At 56.9% G+C, this 14,352-nt stretch overlaps 1 protein-coding gene across 7 annotated transcripts in view; it reads right to left on the bottom strand.

The window, feature by feature from the left end:
- WNT4 (Wnt family member 4) overlaps nucleotides 1-14,352 on the bottom strand; it is a 28,780-nt gene that overhangs the window by 7,099 nt on the left and 7,329 nt on the right. For 6 of the 7 annotated variants that reach the window (XM_084958160.1, XM_084958158.1, XM_084958162.1 and 3 more), the window contains 1 exon segment: nucleotides 5,574-5,809. In XM_084958160.1, coding sequence (XP_084814286.1) covers nucleotides 5,574-5,721 — 148 coding nt within the window. In that variant the 5' untranslated portion in view covers nucleotides 5,722-5,809. 7 annotated transcript variants of the gene reach the window in all.

The following is a 14,352-nucleotide window of genomic DNA, read 5'->3' on the forward strand; positions in this document are numbered from 1 at the left end:
TTTCCAAAGCAGATGCAATGGGAGTCGTGGGGAGGTGGGGCAGGCCAGGCCCTGGTCTCTGAGGAAGTCCCTGTCCTCATCCTCCCCCCATCCCTGCCCCCAGCCTGTCTTTCCAGTTTCCTTGGCTCTCTTGTCTACAAAAGCTCACCTCTTCTTGAAACTGCCTCCAGGAAGCCTCTTTGGATTTAAGAGACAACAGGCCATGTTAAACCTCTCCCCCAGTTCCAGCAAGGGGAAAATAATGCTGTTCCAGCAGGCCAGGCGCTGGCCCTTCCACACACTCCTCCCCTCACTATGAATTCCCGGATGCCAGGGCAAGCTCACTGGCCTGCCCGCCGCCGCCCACAGTCAGGCTCGGACTCAGACTGTTTCATCTTCTAAGTGTCTTGTGTGCTTGCCTGGCCTCTGCAGCCCGACAGGAAGCTCCAGGGGCCAGGCTCTCCCTTAACTTCTCCTCTGCCCTCTTGAACCCAGCACAGGGCTGTGCAAGAACAGGCCCTTTGCAGCTCCCTGGAGACAGAGGTGGGTATCAGGGAGGAGCCTGGACGCTCAGCCAGGCAGACCTGAGATCTAGGAGGCACTTGGGACATAGTAGCTGTTGTGAATGTTATTTTGGGGTGATTCATGACATTTTATTCCTTTGCTGACAAATACCAGCAGGGCCACTTGTCCACATATTTGCTGTTGACCTAAAAGCTTCCTTATGGCAAAGACACTTACTCCCCAGACATTTATTAGCCACCTGCTGCGAGCTAGGCCCTATGCCAGCACTGGGGACACCAAGGTGACTCTGTCCTCAAGGAACCCCCAGTGCACAGTGATCCTGGGGTACCCCCTCCCTAGACCAAAGGCTGGCCCAAGAGGTCCCCAGAAGGAAGGCATGTTCTCACCCTCACTGGGTCCAACATGATGCTGATATTGAGGACAAGGCTGAGTCACAGCCCAGGACTGAAAGGCATCTACTTCCAGATCCAGCCTGATGCTAGACATGCAGGACCTGGAAAGATGACCTGGGCCGAATCCTCACTTTGCTACGACCGCTGCACCATGTCACCTCCCATCGTGGCAGTCAGGGCCTGAAGGGACCTCAGGGCTCATGGAGTCCCCTCTCTCGGGACAGGGACGTGATCAAGGTCACAGAGCGAGATGTGAAAATGCAGGGAGAGGCCCAATGCCGTCCCCAGGTGGGGAGAAGGGGAGTTTGCATCGCCTTCCCCTGCCTGGCCCCGTCCTGCTCTGAGACCCCAGCACACATCCTCATGGCAACACTGAACCTTTGCCAGACTCCACGGCCTCTTCCTCTCATCCTCAAACCCTTGTCACTCATTCCACAAATACTCGTCAATTCCCTACCGTGTGCGGGTGCTGCTCCAGGCACTGGGAGCCGCATCTGGCCTTGAAGGCTGCACCACCAAGAACCACCACCTGCCCCATTCCCGATTGCCCTCAATGCCACCCTCACCAAATTCCTGGCAGACTCAGCCTCGAGCACACAGTTGGGCCCTAACTTCACACTGTCCCCATCAGTCTGGATTATGTCACTGACTGTCTTGCCTCTGTGGGCCAGGAGCGGGGGGTCTCCACAGCCCAGGGGTGGAGGGAGCGTGGGGTTGGAGCCTGTGTGACCCCAGGCAGCCCAGGTGGTAAGAGAGCTGCCCATGCCTCCCCGGGGCGCCCTGTGGAGACAGTCAGTCCTTTGAAGATGCCGTCTCTGAATCTGATGGAAGCTGAGGAGCAGGGTCCTGGGATCGCCCCCTCCTTTCCAGGGAGGAGGGCGCTAAGGCTAGGACAGGGGATGGACCTTGCCCGGGGTCTCCTGCCAAGAGCTGGCAGGTCCGAATCTCTCAGCTGGGACGTGGGAACATTACAGGCTCCAAGCTGTTGTGGGCGGGGGTTGGATGCATGAACCACCCAGGAGGCCCTCGACAAAGGGGGCTCCTTTTCGTCTCCAAGGACAGCCTGGCTCCTGGCGGGATCTGCAAGCTATTACCTTTCCAGGACTGAGGTCCTGACCCCAGCCAGGCAGCTCATAAATTCAGGCACTGGCCAAGCCCCCTGGACCCCAAAACCTGGGGGCTGTGAGCGAGGTCTGCCCAGACCGGCTGTTGCCCAAGATCACAGCAGCTAGTGGTGACAGACGGCTCTTCTGGGGTCAGGGCCCACGTTCAGTGCTGCTGGGCATTATGTCAGAGTCTGGGTGATGACCCTGGGAGGGAAGGACACGTGCAGGGTCACTGACAGGAGAGGACACCGAGGCTCCTGGGAATGAAGTCCCTGCCCAAGGCAGAGCGGCCCGGGTGCGTCCTCCTCTGCCTTGTCAAGCCTGCACCTTCCAAGAGCAGCCCTGTGGCCTCAGGAGGGACAAGTCCCTTCACTTCTTCAGTGGAGATTAATGAAGACATTCCCAAAAGGAATTTTACTAGCAAAGGAAATGGAAGCTACAAAAGTGAAGACAGAGACAAATGGAAAGAGCTCAGACACCTCCAAACACGACCGCCCTTGGAGTTCCCGTCGTGGCTCAGCAGAACCAAATCTGATGAGCATCCATGAGGACACAGGTTCGATCCCTGGCCTTGCTCAGTGGTTAAGGATCCAGCGTTGTTGTGAGCTGTGGTTGAGGTCACAGACGTGGCTCGGATCTGGCCTTGCTGTGGCTGTGGCGTAGGCCAGCGGCTACAGTGCCAATTCAAACCCTAGCCTGGGAACCTCCATATGCTGTGGGTGCAGCCCTAAAAAGACAAAAAAAAAAAAAAAAGGCAACCCATGACTGCTCTTGCCTGGTGTGGCTGGCCTGGCATGTGTGCGCCCTGACTCAGCTCCCGGGGAAATGGACACTTGGCCGGGTCACTTGGACTTTAGTCCAGCGCAGGTTCCAGCCAAGCCTGGTAGGATTCTCAGTGTCTCCCTGAACTTAATGAGCCAGGGCTAGGCCCACTCCCTAGTTCCTGGCACAGACACAGGTGAGGAAAGCCCACCTCTAGACAGGGTCCCTCACTGGCTTCAGGCTGCACCATGCATTCACTTCTCTGCCCCTTGAGGCCTTGCCCCGACTAGCTCCCTGCCATTGGATGATACCCACTGATCGTCTCCTCCATGCCAGGCTCTGCCACGTGCTGGGAAACAGGTAAATGAGACATCACTCTCGTCTTGGAAGAGTTCAAGGTTTGGGGTGGAGGAGTGGGGTCGGGGGAGACAGGCACCATGCTTCAGTCCGAAGGGTGTAATCAAAGCCGTGTGGACACAAGTGGTGTAGACAAAAGTGTGTGTCTCTCTGTGAGTGTATTACGGGAGATAGAGAGATGGAAATTGATAAGTCAAATGGGTTGAAATGTAAATGGTTGGTGAATCAAATGGACGGAACATTGTAAATCAACAGTAATAAAAAATAAAAAAAGTTGGCGAACCAAGGTAAAAAGTATATGGCAATTCCTCATAGAAAAGACGGAACCCTTATATTCAAAGACCAGATCGGTGGTACCAGAGGCGAGGGTGGGTGGTGGGTGAAATGGGGCCAAAAAATACAAACTTCCAGTCATAAAATAAATAAGTCATGAGGCTGTGCTATACAGCACAGCGACTGTAGTTAATAACGCTCTATTGCAGAGCTGGAAGTTGCTGAGAAAGATTTGAACACGTCTCACCACAAGAAAACTTTTTTGTAACGGTGTGTGGTGATGGATGTTATGGCTTATTGTGGTGATCCTTTTGTAATATAGACATATTATTGAATAATTATATTGCACACCTGAACCTAGGATAACATGTCAGTTTTACCTCAACTTAAAAAGGAAGAAAATGAAAATAATGGAATAAACCTATCACAGAGAGAGAGAGAGAGAGAAAGCGAGAGAGAAAGAGAGAGAGAGAGAGAGACGAACCAAAAAACAGTATGTGGGAATTCCTTGTACTCTTTTTGCAACTTCTCTGCACATTCGAAGTTATAACAAAATAATCACCAAAAAAAGGAGAGGAACCCCAAACTGAATAAAGAGCTTTGGAGCCCAGAGGAAAAAGCAAAACCACCTGCTTGCTGGAGCTGGGAGCACAGGAGGAGGGAGCTGCTGTGCAGAGAGGGCTGGGGGTACAGGAAATAGCAGGTGCAAAGGCACCAGGGTATGAAAGGGCCTGACATGTGAAACCCCACCAATCTATCCAGCAATCCACCTAAAACATGGAACACCTACTATGGTCCAGGGGCTTACAGTGCCCAGGGTCTGCTGTGTGAGTCTAGTATCTGGGCCTCATCAGACAGGCAGCCCCGGGCCCTCGGCAGGGACACTGTTGTCGTGGGAGGCCCTCTGCTACCAGGCTCCTCACCGGCTCTCTGCTTCTTCTCTGGAGCAGCAACGTTCAGCCGTGCCAAGCATGATCGCGCCTTTTTGGCTCCTGCCAGCTCCCAGGAGAATGGCTTCCAAATTTCTATCACAGTTGGTTTCCAACAACATCCAAATGGTTTGCCACAAGCCTAGCAGCCCTTGCCATCCAGGACCACAGGTGCCAAAACAAAGGTTGGCCTTCCTGCTGCCTAAGCAAGTCAAGGAGCCTGTTGAATGTTCGTGGCTCGGAGTGTCAGCTTCATGCTCGGGAAGTAGAAGAAGAGGCAGCTGGTTTGAATGCTCCCTCGAGGGCAGTGGCTTAACCCAGTGACCTCCTATGGAGGCTTTCAGCTGCATATGGAATGCTCTCTATGCCCTGGCCCACCTTCCTCTAGCTTAATATTTGTGATGTCAGCCGAGGGCTCACCTCCTGGGGAACGCTTTCCCTAAGCACCCTGTCCCGGCCGGAGGAGGGGTCCACCCTCGTGGTCCCGTGTCCCTCCGTCACAGTGTTCTTTCATTGTGGGTAAGCACATGACCCTGCAGCTGGACCGCATGAGCTCAATTCCTGGGCTCAGCCACTTTTTGGTTCTGTGACCTTGGGCGAGTTTATTAACTTCTGTGTGCCTCAGTTTCTTCATCTGCAACACAGAAGCCTATCTCAAAGGGCCAGATGAATTACCTGTCACTGAAAACACTTTAAACAGTGTCTGGTCCCTAGCTGGTGCTGTGGATATGGAAGCCACTGCCCCCAAGAGCTGAAGTCACTGCCTTGACTGTGAGCCCAGGAGGGGAGGGTCTGGGTGCTGCTCCTCCCGGGGTTCCGGGGCTGGGCAAGGTGAGGCTCTCAACACGGTTCATCAAAGGTCCAGATGAATGAGATGAACTTGCCTACAGAAGGCCAAGAGCTAAGGGAAGGTCTGTCCAAGGTCTGAATTCTGATTCTGCGGGTCACCCTCTGAGAAGCCCGGGTCACCCCTGTCCTCCCCCCTGCCTGAGCCTCGGTTTCTGACTCTGTGAAATGGAATGGTGGCTCCAGGACTGAAGACGCTGCACACGTGTATTGTGCCGCACCGCAAGGAGCAGCATCCTCCTCCCCGCCCCCCGCATCTTGCCCGCTCCCGCACCTCCATCTGCAGCCTATGCCATTTGACTCGATAAATGATGGAAAGTCTGGCCACTCACGAGCACAGTCCCACCCACGGAAACAGTGGGCCCTTCCGGGGTCCCCAGCACCCCCGTGAGCCCTTCCCTCACCTTGTGTCACCACCTTGCCGAAGACAGGCAGCGAGTCGAGGGTGGAGCAGTTCCAGCGCCGGTTCCGGAACTGGTACTGGCACTCTTCAATGGCGAGCTGGGCGCCGCGGCGCACCGAGTCCATCACCTCCAGGTTCCGCTTGCACATCTGCACCTGTCTCTGGATCAGGCCTTTGAGCTTCTCGCACGTCTCCTCCTCGGAGATGCTCCCCACCGACGACAGCTTGGCCAGGTACCTGGGGAGAAGGGGGTGGGGGTGGGACGCGATGCTGAGCCCCTCCCCTCCTCCTTCCCACGCCCAGGCTGAGGCCCCGCCCCGTCAAGGTCTTTGGAAGCCAATGAGTGCCAGCCGTGGGTCCTGGAAGTGGACTTCTCTCTGGATCCAGTGACAGCCCTCCCCCCCAGCGGCTGCCAGGTGGAAGGGGAACGTGCTCTCTTGCACAAGGCCTCAGCCCTGAGGGAGCCAAAGCAGGGGGAACCCCTGTGGGATCCCTCCCTGCCTGGGTGACCCCTGCAATGGCACGGTTGCCCCGATATTACTCCAGACCTGGTCCATGCGGTCCAACTCCTTCCTGTTGAGATGCCCTCTAGCTGGGAGGCAGGAACCACTGTCTGCCCTGGCATCCCTTTCCCCACCCCAGGCAGGGGTCCCAGTGTCCTAGCTCATCTCTGGCTACAAGGCCATGATGCTCACTGCCAGCCATATTCCAAGGCCACCAGGTAGAGACCAGTGTCAGTGCTGTAGCACTTGGGGCAGAGGCAGTGAGAGCCGGGGGACTGGGGATGGTGTTGCGGAAGGGGGGTTGAAGACAAAGTGGCCATGCTAGGGTTTTTTTCAGCCTGAGGATGGGGCACAAATGCTCACTCCACCTCGCAGGGTTATAACGAGGATCGCAATCCGGATGCAATAGTTTACATCAAGGCACTTTGGGGCAGGCACGGGTGGGAGGGGGTTTTGCTGATTCGTTTCAGCAGGGGACAGAGAGAGGACTACTACTGATTGAATACCTACTACGTGCTGTGCACAGCGGCTGGCGCATATTCTTGTGGTCACCTCACCCCAAACTTAGGCGCTGATAATTATTATGCTCATTTCATGGATTCCAAAATAAAGGCTAAGAGGTTGACATGCCCACGAAGGATGACCCGGGTAGCAAGTGCCAGAGCCAAGCTTCAACCCCCCCCCACCCCACTACCCCATAGGCCTTTCCCCTGCCTTGTCCTCCTCTGTGAGGGCCCTGGAAGGCCCCGCCCTGTCTAATGACAGCCACTTTGCCATCCGAGCCAGGAGGCGCGGGGGTTGTGAGCAAGACACAAAAATGCTCACTGGGAGGAGGCAGAGCTGGGGAAAGCCCCTGTGAGGAAGAAAGTGGTTTCTCTCTCAAGGGAAGGGCGTGCATTACTGAAGTCCTACTAAGTGCCAGGTATGATTCAGAGCCCTGAAATGACTGTCAAAGTCACCTACCTTGTGAGTGCAGACTTGGATTGGAGCCCAGGTCCAGAAGACCCAAGGCTTGTGCTCCAGCCGCTGTCCCTCAGCCTGTCCCCTCCCCCACCCCAGCACCCCTGGCCAGGGCCTAGTGCACATAGTCGGTGCACAAGTGGCAGCCTAATGATGGGAGGAGACCTGAGTGATGACTCTGAAGCCCTCCTCTCCTTCCTCTGCCTGCCTTTCCCACCTCTTCGGTAGGAGCCACACCTGCCACCTCCCAGCGCAGAGCTGCCTGGCGCTGCCTTCCAGATTCTCAGAGGAGCCACAGAGCCGCAGAATCATAGACTCAGGCAAAGTTCCCTGACAGGTGGTCTGGTCCACACTCCTTATTTTCCAGGTAAGCTCAGGGAACGCAAGGGCCCTGCTCACTGCCTCCCAGGAGCAACCTCAGCCTCCTGGCTCTGCCCTCAGCCTCAGCTCCACAGATCAGGGGCTCTGAACAAAAGAGAACGAGTAATTCCACTGCCTCCGACTCCATGGTGAACCAGCCCAGCGACCCCGGCCTCCTGGGGGTGGGGGCAGAGATGCCAGTGCCTCATTCAAGAGAAGCTGCGCAGGTTTTTGGTCCAAACGAGGATCAAGCGGGAAGGTCATCCCTCTCTGGGACTCAGTTTTTCCATCTGTGATGTGGAGGAGAGACCACCGGTAGTGGCTGAGTCAGGGAACTACTGCCAGGAGTGAAAGGGGTCCTGTATGTGAGAGACAGTCTGACGTGGGGCCTGAGGTAGTGAAGGAATGAGTAAGTGAACATCCCCCAGAAAAGCACAGAAAGTTCTAGTAAGATATGCCAGCTTTTTATGACGATGACAGTAAGAATAGCTGACTTTTACAGCCCTTACGCAGTAAAGCCTAAATACCTGCATTATTCTATTTAATCCTCTCGGCGAGCTGATGACCCCCCATTTTCCAGAGGAGGAAACTGAGGCACAGACAAGTTAAGTACTTGGCCTTGTGTGTACAAGGTCCCACAGCTAGTAAGAGGCAGAGTCAGGACATGAACCTGGTTTTGCCTGAATTCAAAGCCTTTGGTAAAGACAGTTTTCTTTTCTGGGGCTCAAGGACTTGAGTGAAACCCATGGGCGGGGGCTGCTGGGAGCTGGGTTCGTTCAACCTAAGGATTGCGGCCAAGGTGCGGTCGGTGGGCTGCTGCGGGCTGCTGAGCGCTCCACCCCTGGGGATGTACAATCAGCAGCTGGATTCTATTTGTCAGGGCTGGACCAGAGAGGCGCTTCTCAATTCTGGCCGTGTGTCGAAACATTTGTGGGGTTTGCTGAAAGCGCAGGTGTCTGGGCTTCACTCCAGGCGGGGCTGGGTGGGCATCTGGGCTTTAAACAAGGTCACGGCAGCAGCTGTAAAGCCAGGCGGGCAGTGGCCTGGAGGGCACTGGAGGGTAAGCCTGTGGGTCACCACTGGCGGTGTTTCCTTCTAAGCCGGGGGGAATCTGATTCTGGGACCTGCTCTCCTTGATGCTGCAGCCGCCCCTGGCTGTGGGGCTGCTCCGAGTCTGGCTTTATCTGGAAATGGAGGTAACGGTTCCTATCCCAGGCTGCTGAGAGAAATTAGAGGGATTTCATGTGGCTGTGGCTGGTGCCTCTGGCACTCAGCCGGCCCCTGTGAGGGTCTCTCTCTTCCCTGGTTGCTCAGGACAGTGGGAGGTGGGTGGTCTCGGGCTGAGGCTGTACCAGCATCCCTCGTTTTCCCTGCATCCCTTGCCTCCCGGGAGGCTCCTCGTCTTCTCTACTTGCCCAGGGGCTGCTAGTGTCCCGATGAGGCCTGGACAGAAGCCTGAGCTTCTCAGAGTGGGAGACAAGGGTGGAAAGATGGCTGAGGGTACTGAGAGGGTGCAGGTGCAAGTGGAGGGGGCCTACCTGGCTCCTCAGCCCTGGCAGGGTGCTCCCCCTGCCTGTGCCAGCTGAGGGAAGGGGTACCCCGTGGAACCAGTCCCATCTGGCATCCTTGGCCTGCAGGGGGCGCCAAGAGCCAGGCTACTGGCCATGGGCCAGGTCCACGTTTGGGAGGCCACCAGTGAGGGGACAAGGAGTTGGGCCTAAAGTTGGATACTTTCCAGCTCAGAGGCCATGGCTGGCTTCTAGAAGAAGGGTGGAGGCCCCTATTCCCTCTGTGACATGGGGGCACAGAGCTGGCCTGTCTTCATCTCAGCCTCTGCTCCCTCTGCATCCAGCCAAGAGGCAGGTGGGGGGCCCCGGCTTCTGTGTTCGAGGCAGTGGGTCTCTGGGCAGGGGGATCAGGCTGGGGAGACCTGGCTGAGCCACTAACATGCTGTGTGACCTTAGGCAAGTGCCCCCCGCCCCCCCGCCCCATTGTACCATAAACGACTGAGTCTGTGTCAGAGTTGGCTGGGATGGGGTGGGGGTTCAAGCCTCCAAGGCCTCCTGGCCCCATGCCAGGCTAATAGATGGAGCCTCTGCCAAAGAACTAGGAGTAAGATGGACAGGAGGAGCCACCCATCCCCTCCCTGGCCAGGCTTGGGACTCAAGGAGGGGAGACGGGCTGAAATAACAGTAGAAGGGACTTAGGGGTGAGCTGCTGGCCTGCCATGGCCATGAGTCACTGGGACAGCTTCCAGGAAGAAGCTGAGAAACCTCTTCCGCTGAGGAGTGTCCCTGCCCCCAAGGCTGGCACCGGTGCCCCCCACCCCCAGCCCCTGCCTCCTCCGGCCCTTCAGCTGTCCCCTTCCATGCCACAGGAGACACAGCTCCAACCCACCCCAGTTGTCTCAGATCCCAGGGTCTTGCCTGGGAAGGGCTGGGTGTCTGAGCTGGAGATGGAACTGGGAATGGGGTGGGGAGAGTTCGAACCCCAGACATCACAGGCCCCTGCCTCTACTGCTTGCTTGTTCTGGTAGCCCATTAGGGTGCCCAGCCTCTCTTTACAGATGAGCAAACTGAGACCCAGAGAGGTGGAGTGATTTGCCCAAAGTCACACAGCTAGTGAGTGGCAAAGCTGCAATGCAAACCCAGCTCAAGTGGGGAACTCTCTTCCCTCTGTCCCCTCGTCTGACAACAGCTGCGGGGCACTGGGGGGCTATGCCACCCTCAGTCTCACATCCAGTCTGGGGCCTCCTCGACACCTAGCACAGGGCGCGGCAGATAGAAGGTGTTCACTAAGTGCTTGCAGTGTAAACGGAGGGCCCTGTCTGACTGGGTCCCCGCTGCTCCCCTCCTGGCAGAGCACTCAGGGTGGGGGGTGCTGAGGGGGAAGGTGCAAATCTGCTTTTCAGTCTGCTGAGGGCTTGGAGACGCTTGAGGGGAGGCTCAGCTGATCCCGGGGGCCTCTGGAATCCCTTCCCTGCACCCTAAGGTAGCTCAACCTTTCCCCCAGGGACACGCGTGCCACTCGCTGACCCAGAGCTGGGCCGGGCTCAAATGTCAACTGCACAAGCCATTCCTGGGGGAGAAGGAGAGCCTGGGCGGGACCAGGGCCGCCTGCTGCTGGGCTGGGCTGGCCTGTGGAGGGCCTTGGCCATCGCTGCTTCGTCACTCCTGGTTGCACGGCCTCAGGCTTCTTCTTGCCATTGCCGAGCACAGGCTGAGCAACTGGCCACCCGCTGCCCCGGCCACCCAGGACTCCAGCCGTGGCCGTGCCATCAATCAGGTTCCCCCCCCAACTCCAGCCCAGGCTGCCCCTGCAGCCGCTGCCAGCCAGCTCGTCCTGCCCCATCTTCCCCAACGGGGGCTCCGGTCCTTCAGGCTCCTCCCAGGAGGCCCTCCCCACGCCCGGCCCGTGCCTGCAGCTTGCGAGGCTGGAGGGCCCTGGCCCTGCCAGGGAGATCAGATCCTCTCAGCCACCTGCTGTTTTCATTAGAAACTAAAATTAGCTGGGCTTGTCCCAAGCTTTTCCAGGTTTGCTTGCTTTTTTAAAAAAATATACAAATTCCTAGAGGAAAACCCGCACCTCTCCGACTCCTCCCCAGCTCCTGCTCTGCTCGGCGAGAGGACAGGGAACGGGAACTAGCCGGAGTGCTTGGGAGGCCAGGCGGATCCGTGTCATGGGTCCTGGCCCCACGGGTGTCCAGGTGGGGGCTGGGACGCCGGCCCAGGCCTCTCTGCCCCCCCCCTCCAGCCTCCCCGCCTGCCCGGGCCACATTTAGAGCCTCCTCAGGAGTGGCTGTGCCTGTGACACCCGGGAGGAAGGAGGCCAAGCAGACCGGAGGAGGAGCCGGAAGGAAACGGTGCCTGCTGGACACGGAGGGGGCCGGTGGGGAGGGGGCCGGGGGAGGAGAGAGGGGCCGGGACCCCACCCAGGACCGTGTTCCCCTGGCGGGGGGGTGGGGAGCATCCGGCTCCCCAAGAGTCTTCCACACTCCCAGTTGTTTTCAGACCTTTCAAGCTTTCTGTCCCCGTGGTCTTAGTTTCCTGCTGTCCTCTCCCCTACAGGCTCCCTGGCCCTCAGCACAGAGGCAGCGCGGTTCGCTGTGCAAGAGAGATGGACAGACCCGGTCCGCGTCAAGGGAGGGAGCATCTTTAAGCCTCCGTGTCTTCCCCTCGAGAATGGGGAGAAGAATAGTCCTGGTCACAGGCGGCTTAAATGAATTAAATATTCACGCAGAAGGCACCCTTCCCCTGCTGGCGACATCATGCCACTATCGTCATTAAGATGTTTGTCATTATCACAATTATCATCCCCCCTGTCACAAAACCTCTTCAGAGTCCCTGGGCTGGACCCTCCTTTGGACCCCAGACTGGTTCTGCGCATTGGTCCTCTTTGGCTTGGCTCCATCAGCTCTCATAGACCTGAGATCCCAGCCCTTTTTTTTTTTTTTGAGCTGCACTCCCCTGAGGGAGGACACATGCCCATCGGAAACAGCCAATCACTCCAGCCTCGATCCTGACTGTAGATTTTCCTTGGAATCTCCAGGTGGAGTAGACAGAGTTAAAGAACCATGTGTTTTCAGTGATTCTGGCCCATCTGGTGGATTCTCCCAGGATGGCGAGTATGTGGCTTGGGATGGAGGCGGTGGATGGTGCTGGTAGGAGACAAGGAGCTGGTGGGGGGGACAGTGGGGTCCAGGATAAGTTCAGGTGCTTCTAGGGGACTTGGAAGCCAGGGGACAAGGAACTGGTGGGACTAGATGACTGGGAGAGAGGGATCTTATGTCCCACTTGTGATCTTTAAACGGGTCCCATGTTTATTCTATCCCTGTTGCAACCAGGCAGGGTTGTCCAGGTGGGTACCATCCCCCCCCCCCCATTTTGCAGATGGGGAAACTGAGGCTCGGAGAGATAAGTGTTCACATCCATGCAGCCAGTCAGGGGTGGCCAGAATTTGAAAGCAGAACATCCTGGCTCCGGAGCCTTGGCTGCTGTTCAGGCTCCAGAGACGGTGCAGGGTACCAAGCACACAACGGTTTGGCATCAGTGGACAATGCTTTGAGGAAGGTGGTCTCATTCTTCCCTTGATGAATCTTTCTACAGCCCCGTACATTTTCTGAGCTACGGCAAAGCCATCTTTCAGAGCTGCTTTCCGGAGTGAGGGGTCCTGGGGTGGGCTATACCTCAATGGTTATGTGGCTGCTGGACAGTGCCTGAGCCTGAGGTCTCTGCAGCTTCTCGGGCCATGGAAGGAATGCTGCCACTGGCTTGAAATGCCTGGAGGGGCTGGCCTTGGAGATGCTCACAGTGGTCGTGGGGTGGTGGGTTCTGCCTCTGTAGCCCCTTCTTCCCAGACCTGGCATAACTCTAGAGTTCTCAATGCCCAGGTCAAGTGCATTCCTCAGCTGGGGGAAAATGATGGCCCACGCCTGCACCTTAGGGTGCTGTTCCCCTTCTACCTGGGATCCCTCACTCCCATTTTCTATCTCTTGACAGCTCAGTTTCCATTACTTTCAGAACCCTGGTGCCCCAGTCTCTACACTTCATTCCTGTCCCCCACTTCCTATTCAGGAGCTCCCCCCCTCCCATCTCCCAGTATTTGTTCCCAGGGAAGCTGGTGGCTGACTCAGGGCCAAGAAGTAGCCAATCAGACCCAGACCTGGATGGGTCCAGAGCTATGCCAGAGGTGAGAATTTTTTTCTTTCTCCTGGGCAGGCATGGCTAAATTCAAGGTGCTTAGTGACCTTGCCTTGCCCCCTGATTTGCCAGCAGAGAGCATCTCCCTTGCAAAGACCCATCTAACCCTTGTTCCCAGAGTGCCTTTCTTGCCCTTGGAGCCACAAACCTCTCCAGCTCGGCCGAGGGGGCCCTGGGGATGGGGAGCAGGGAGAGGTGGGGACACTACAAGAGCTGCTTCCTGGAGTGAGGCTCAGGCTCCGGTGGCTCCAGGTTTCCAGCAAGTTCCTTGGCCTTGGCGTACCCCTTCTAAAGGCCCAATCCTAGGAGAGCATGTGACTGAGCCCACACCCCCACCTCCCCAGGGCGGATGGAAAAACCTTGGTTCCTTCCTCGTGGTTTATCACCTCCAGCAGAGATGCCTGGCTAGGGGTCTGGGCTGCAGGTTGGCTTTCATCTGCTGCAGGGAAAGTTCTGGGAAGACAGGAGACCTGGGGTGGAGTTCCAGCTCTACCACTAGCATGCTCTCTGATCCCAAGTGTCTGGTGGAGAGTAGATCCTGATAAGTAAGTGCATGACCTGACTGAATGGGGCTTACCAGGCACTGGCTCTCCTGCCTGGGGGCTCTGTGTCCCTGGAGGGGGCTGAGCTGATCACCTCTGAGAACCCCTTTGACTCTGATGGCTGTGATTCAGTCCTGGGTACCAGGACAGCTGGGCATCCTTTTTTTGGGGGGGGGTGCGCACCTGGGGCATAAGGAAGTTCCCAGGCGAGGGGTCCAATGGGAGCTGTAGCTGCCAGACATAGCCACAGCCACAGCCACAGCAATGCCAGATCCGAGCCAGGTCTGTGACCTACACCATAGCCCATGGCAACACCAGATCCTTAACCCACTGAGTGGGGCCAGGGTTTGAACATGCAACCTCATGGATACTAGTCTGATTCAGAGATTCAGATTCATTACTGATGAGCCACAAGGAGAACTCCCAGCTGGGCATCCTTCACTCATAAGGACCACTCTGCTGTCTCTAGCCATTAGGAGAGAGTTCCCGGGGCCCAATCCTGCAATGATACAATGATACGACTGGGGTGTAAACGGAGTGATAAATAGGCCTGAAAGGACCATTCAGAGTCACAGCAGCAAAGAGGCCCCTCTAGTCTCATCAGCAATTTCATGCTGCTTCTCTTAGGCCTCTTCAAAGTTCTCTCTGCTGGGAGGTTCCTTTCCTCCCGGGACAGCGCCCACTCCCCCCTTTCTCAGACCTGGTCCTCTCTGCTG

Source organism: Sus scrofa, chromosome 6 (genome assembly GCF_054392235.1).
Source record: "Sus scrofa isolate SSC_HxYL_T2T_F1_AM1 chromosome 6, Sscrofa_HxYL_maternal_Yorkshire_Landrace_v2.0, whole genome shotgun sequence".
NCBI classification, from domain to species: Eukaryota; Metazoa; Chordata; class Mammalia; order Artiodactyla; family Suidae; genus Sus; species Sus scrofa.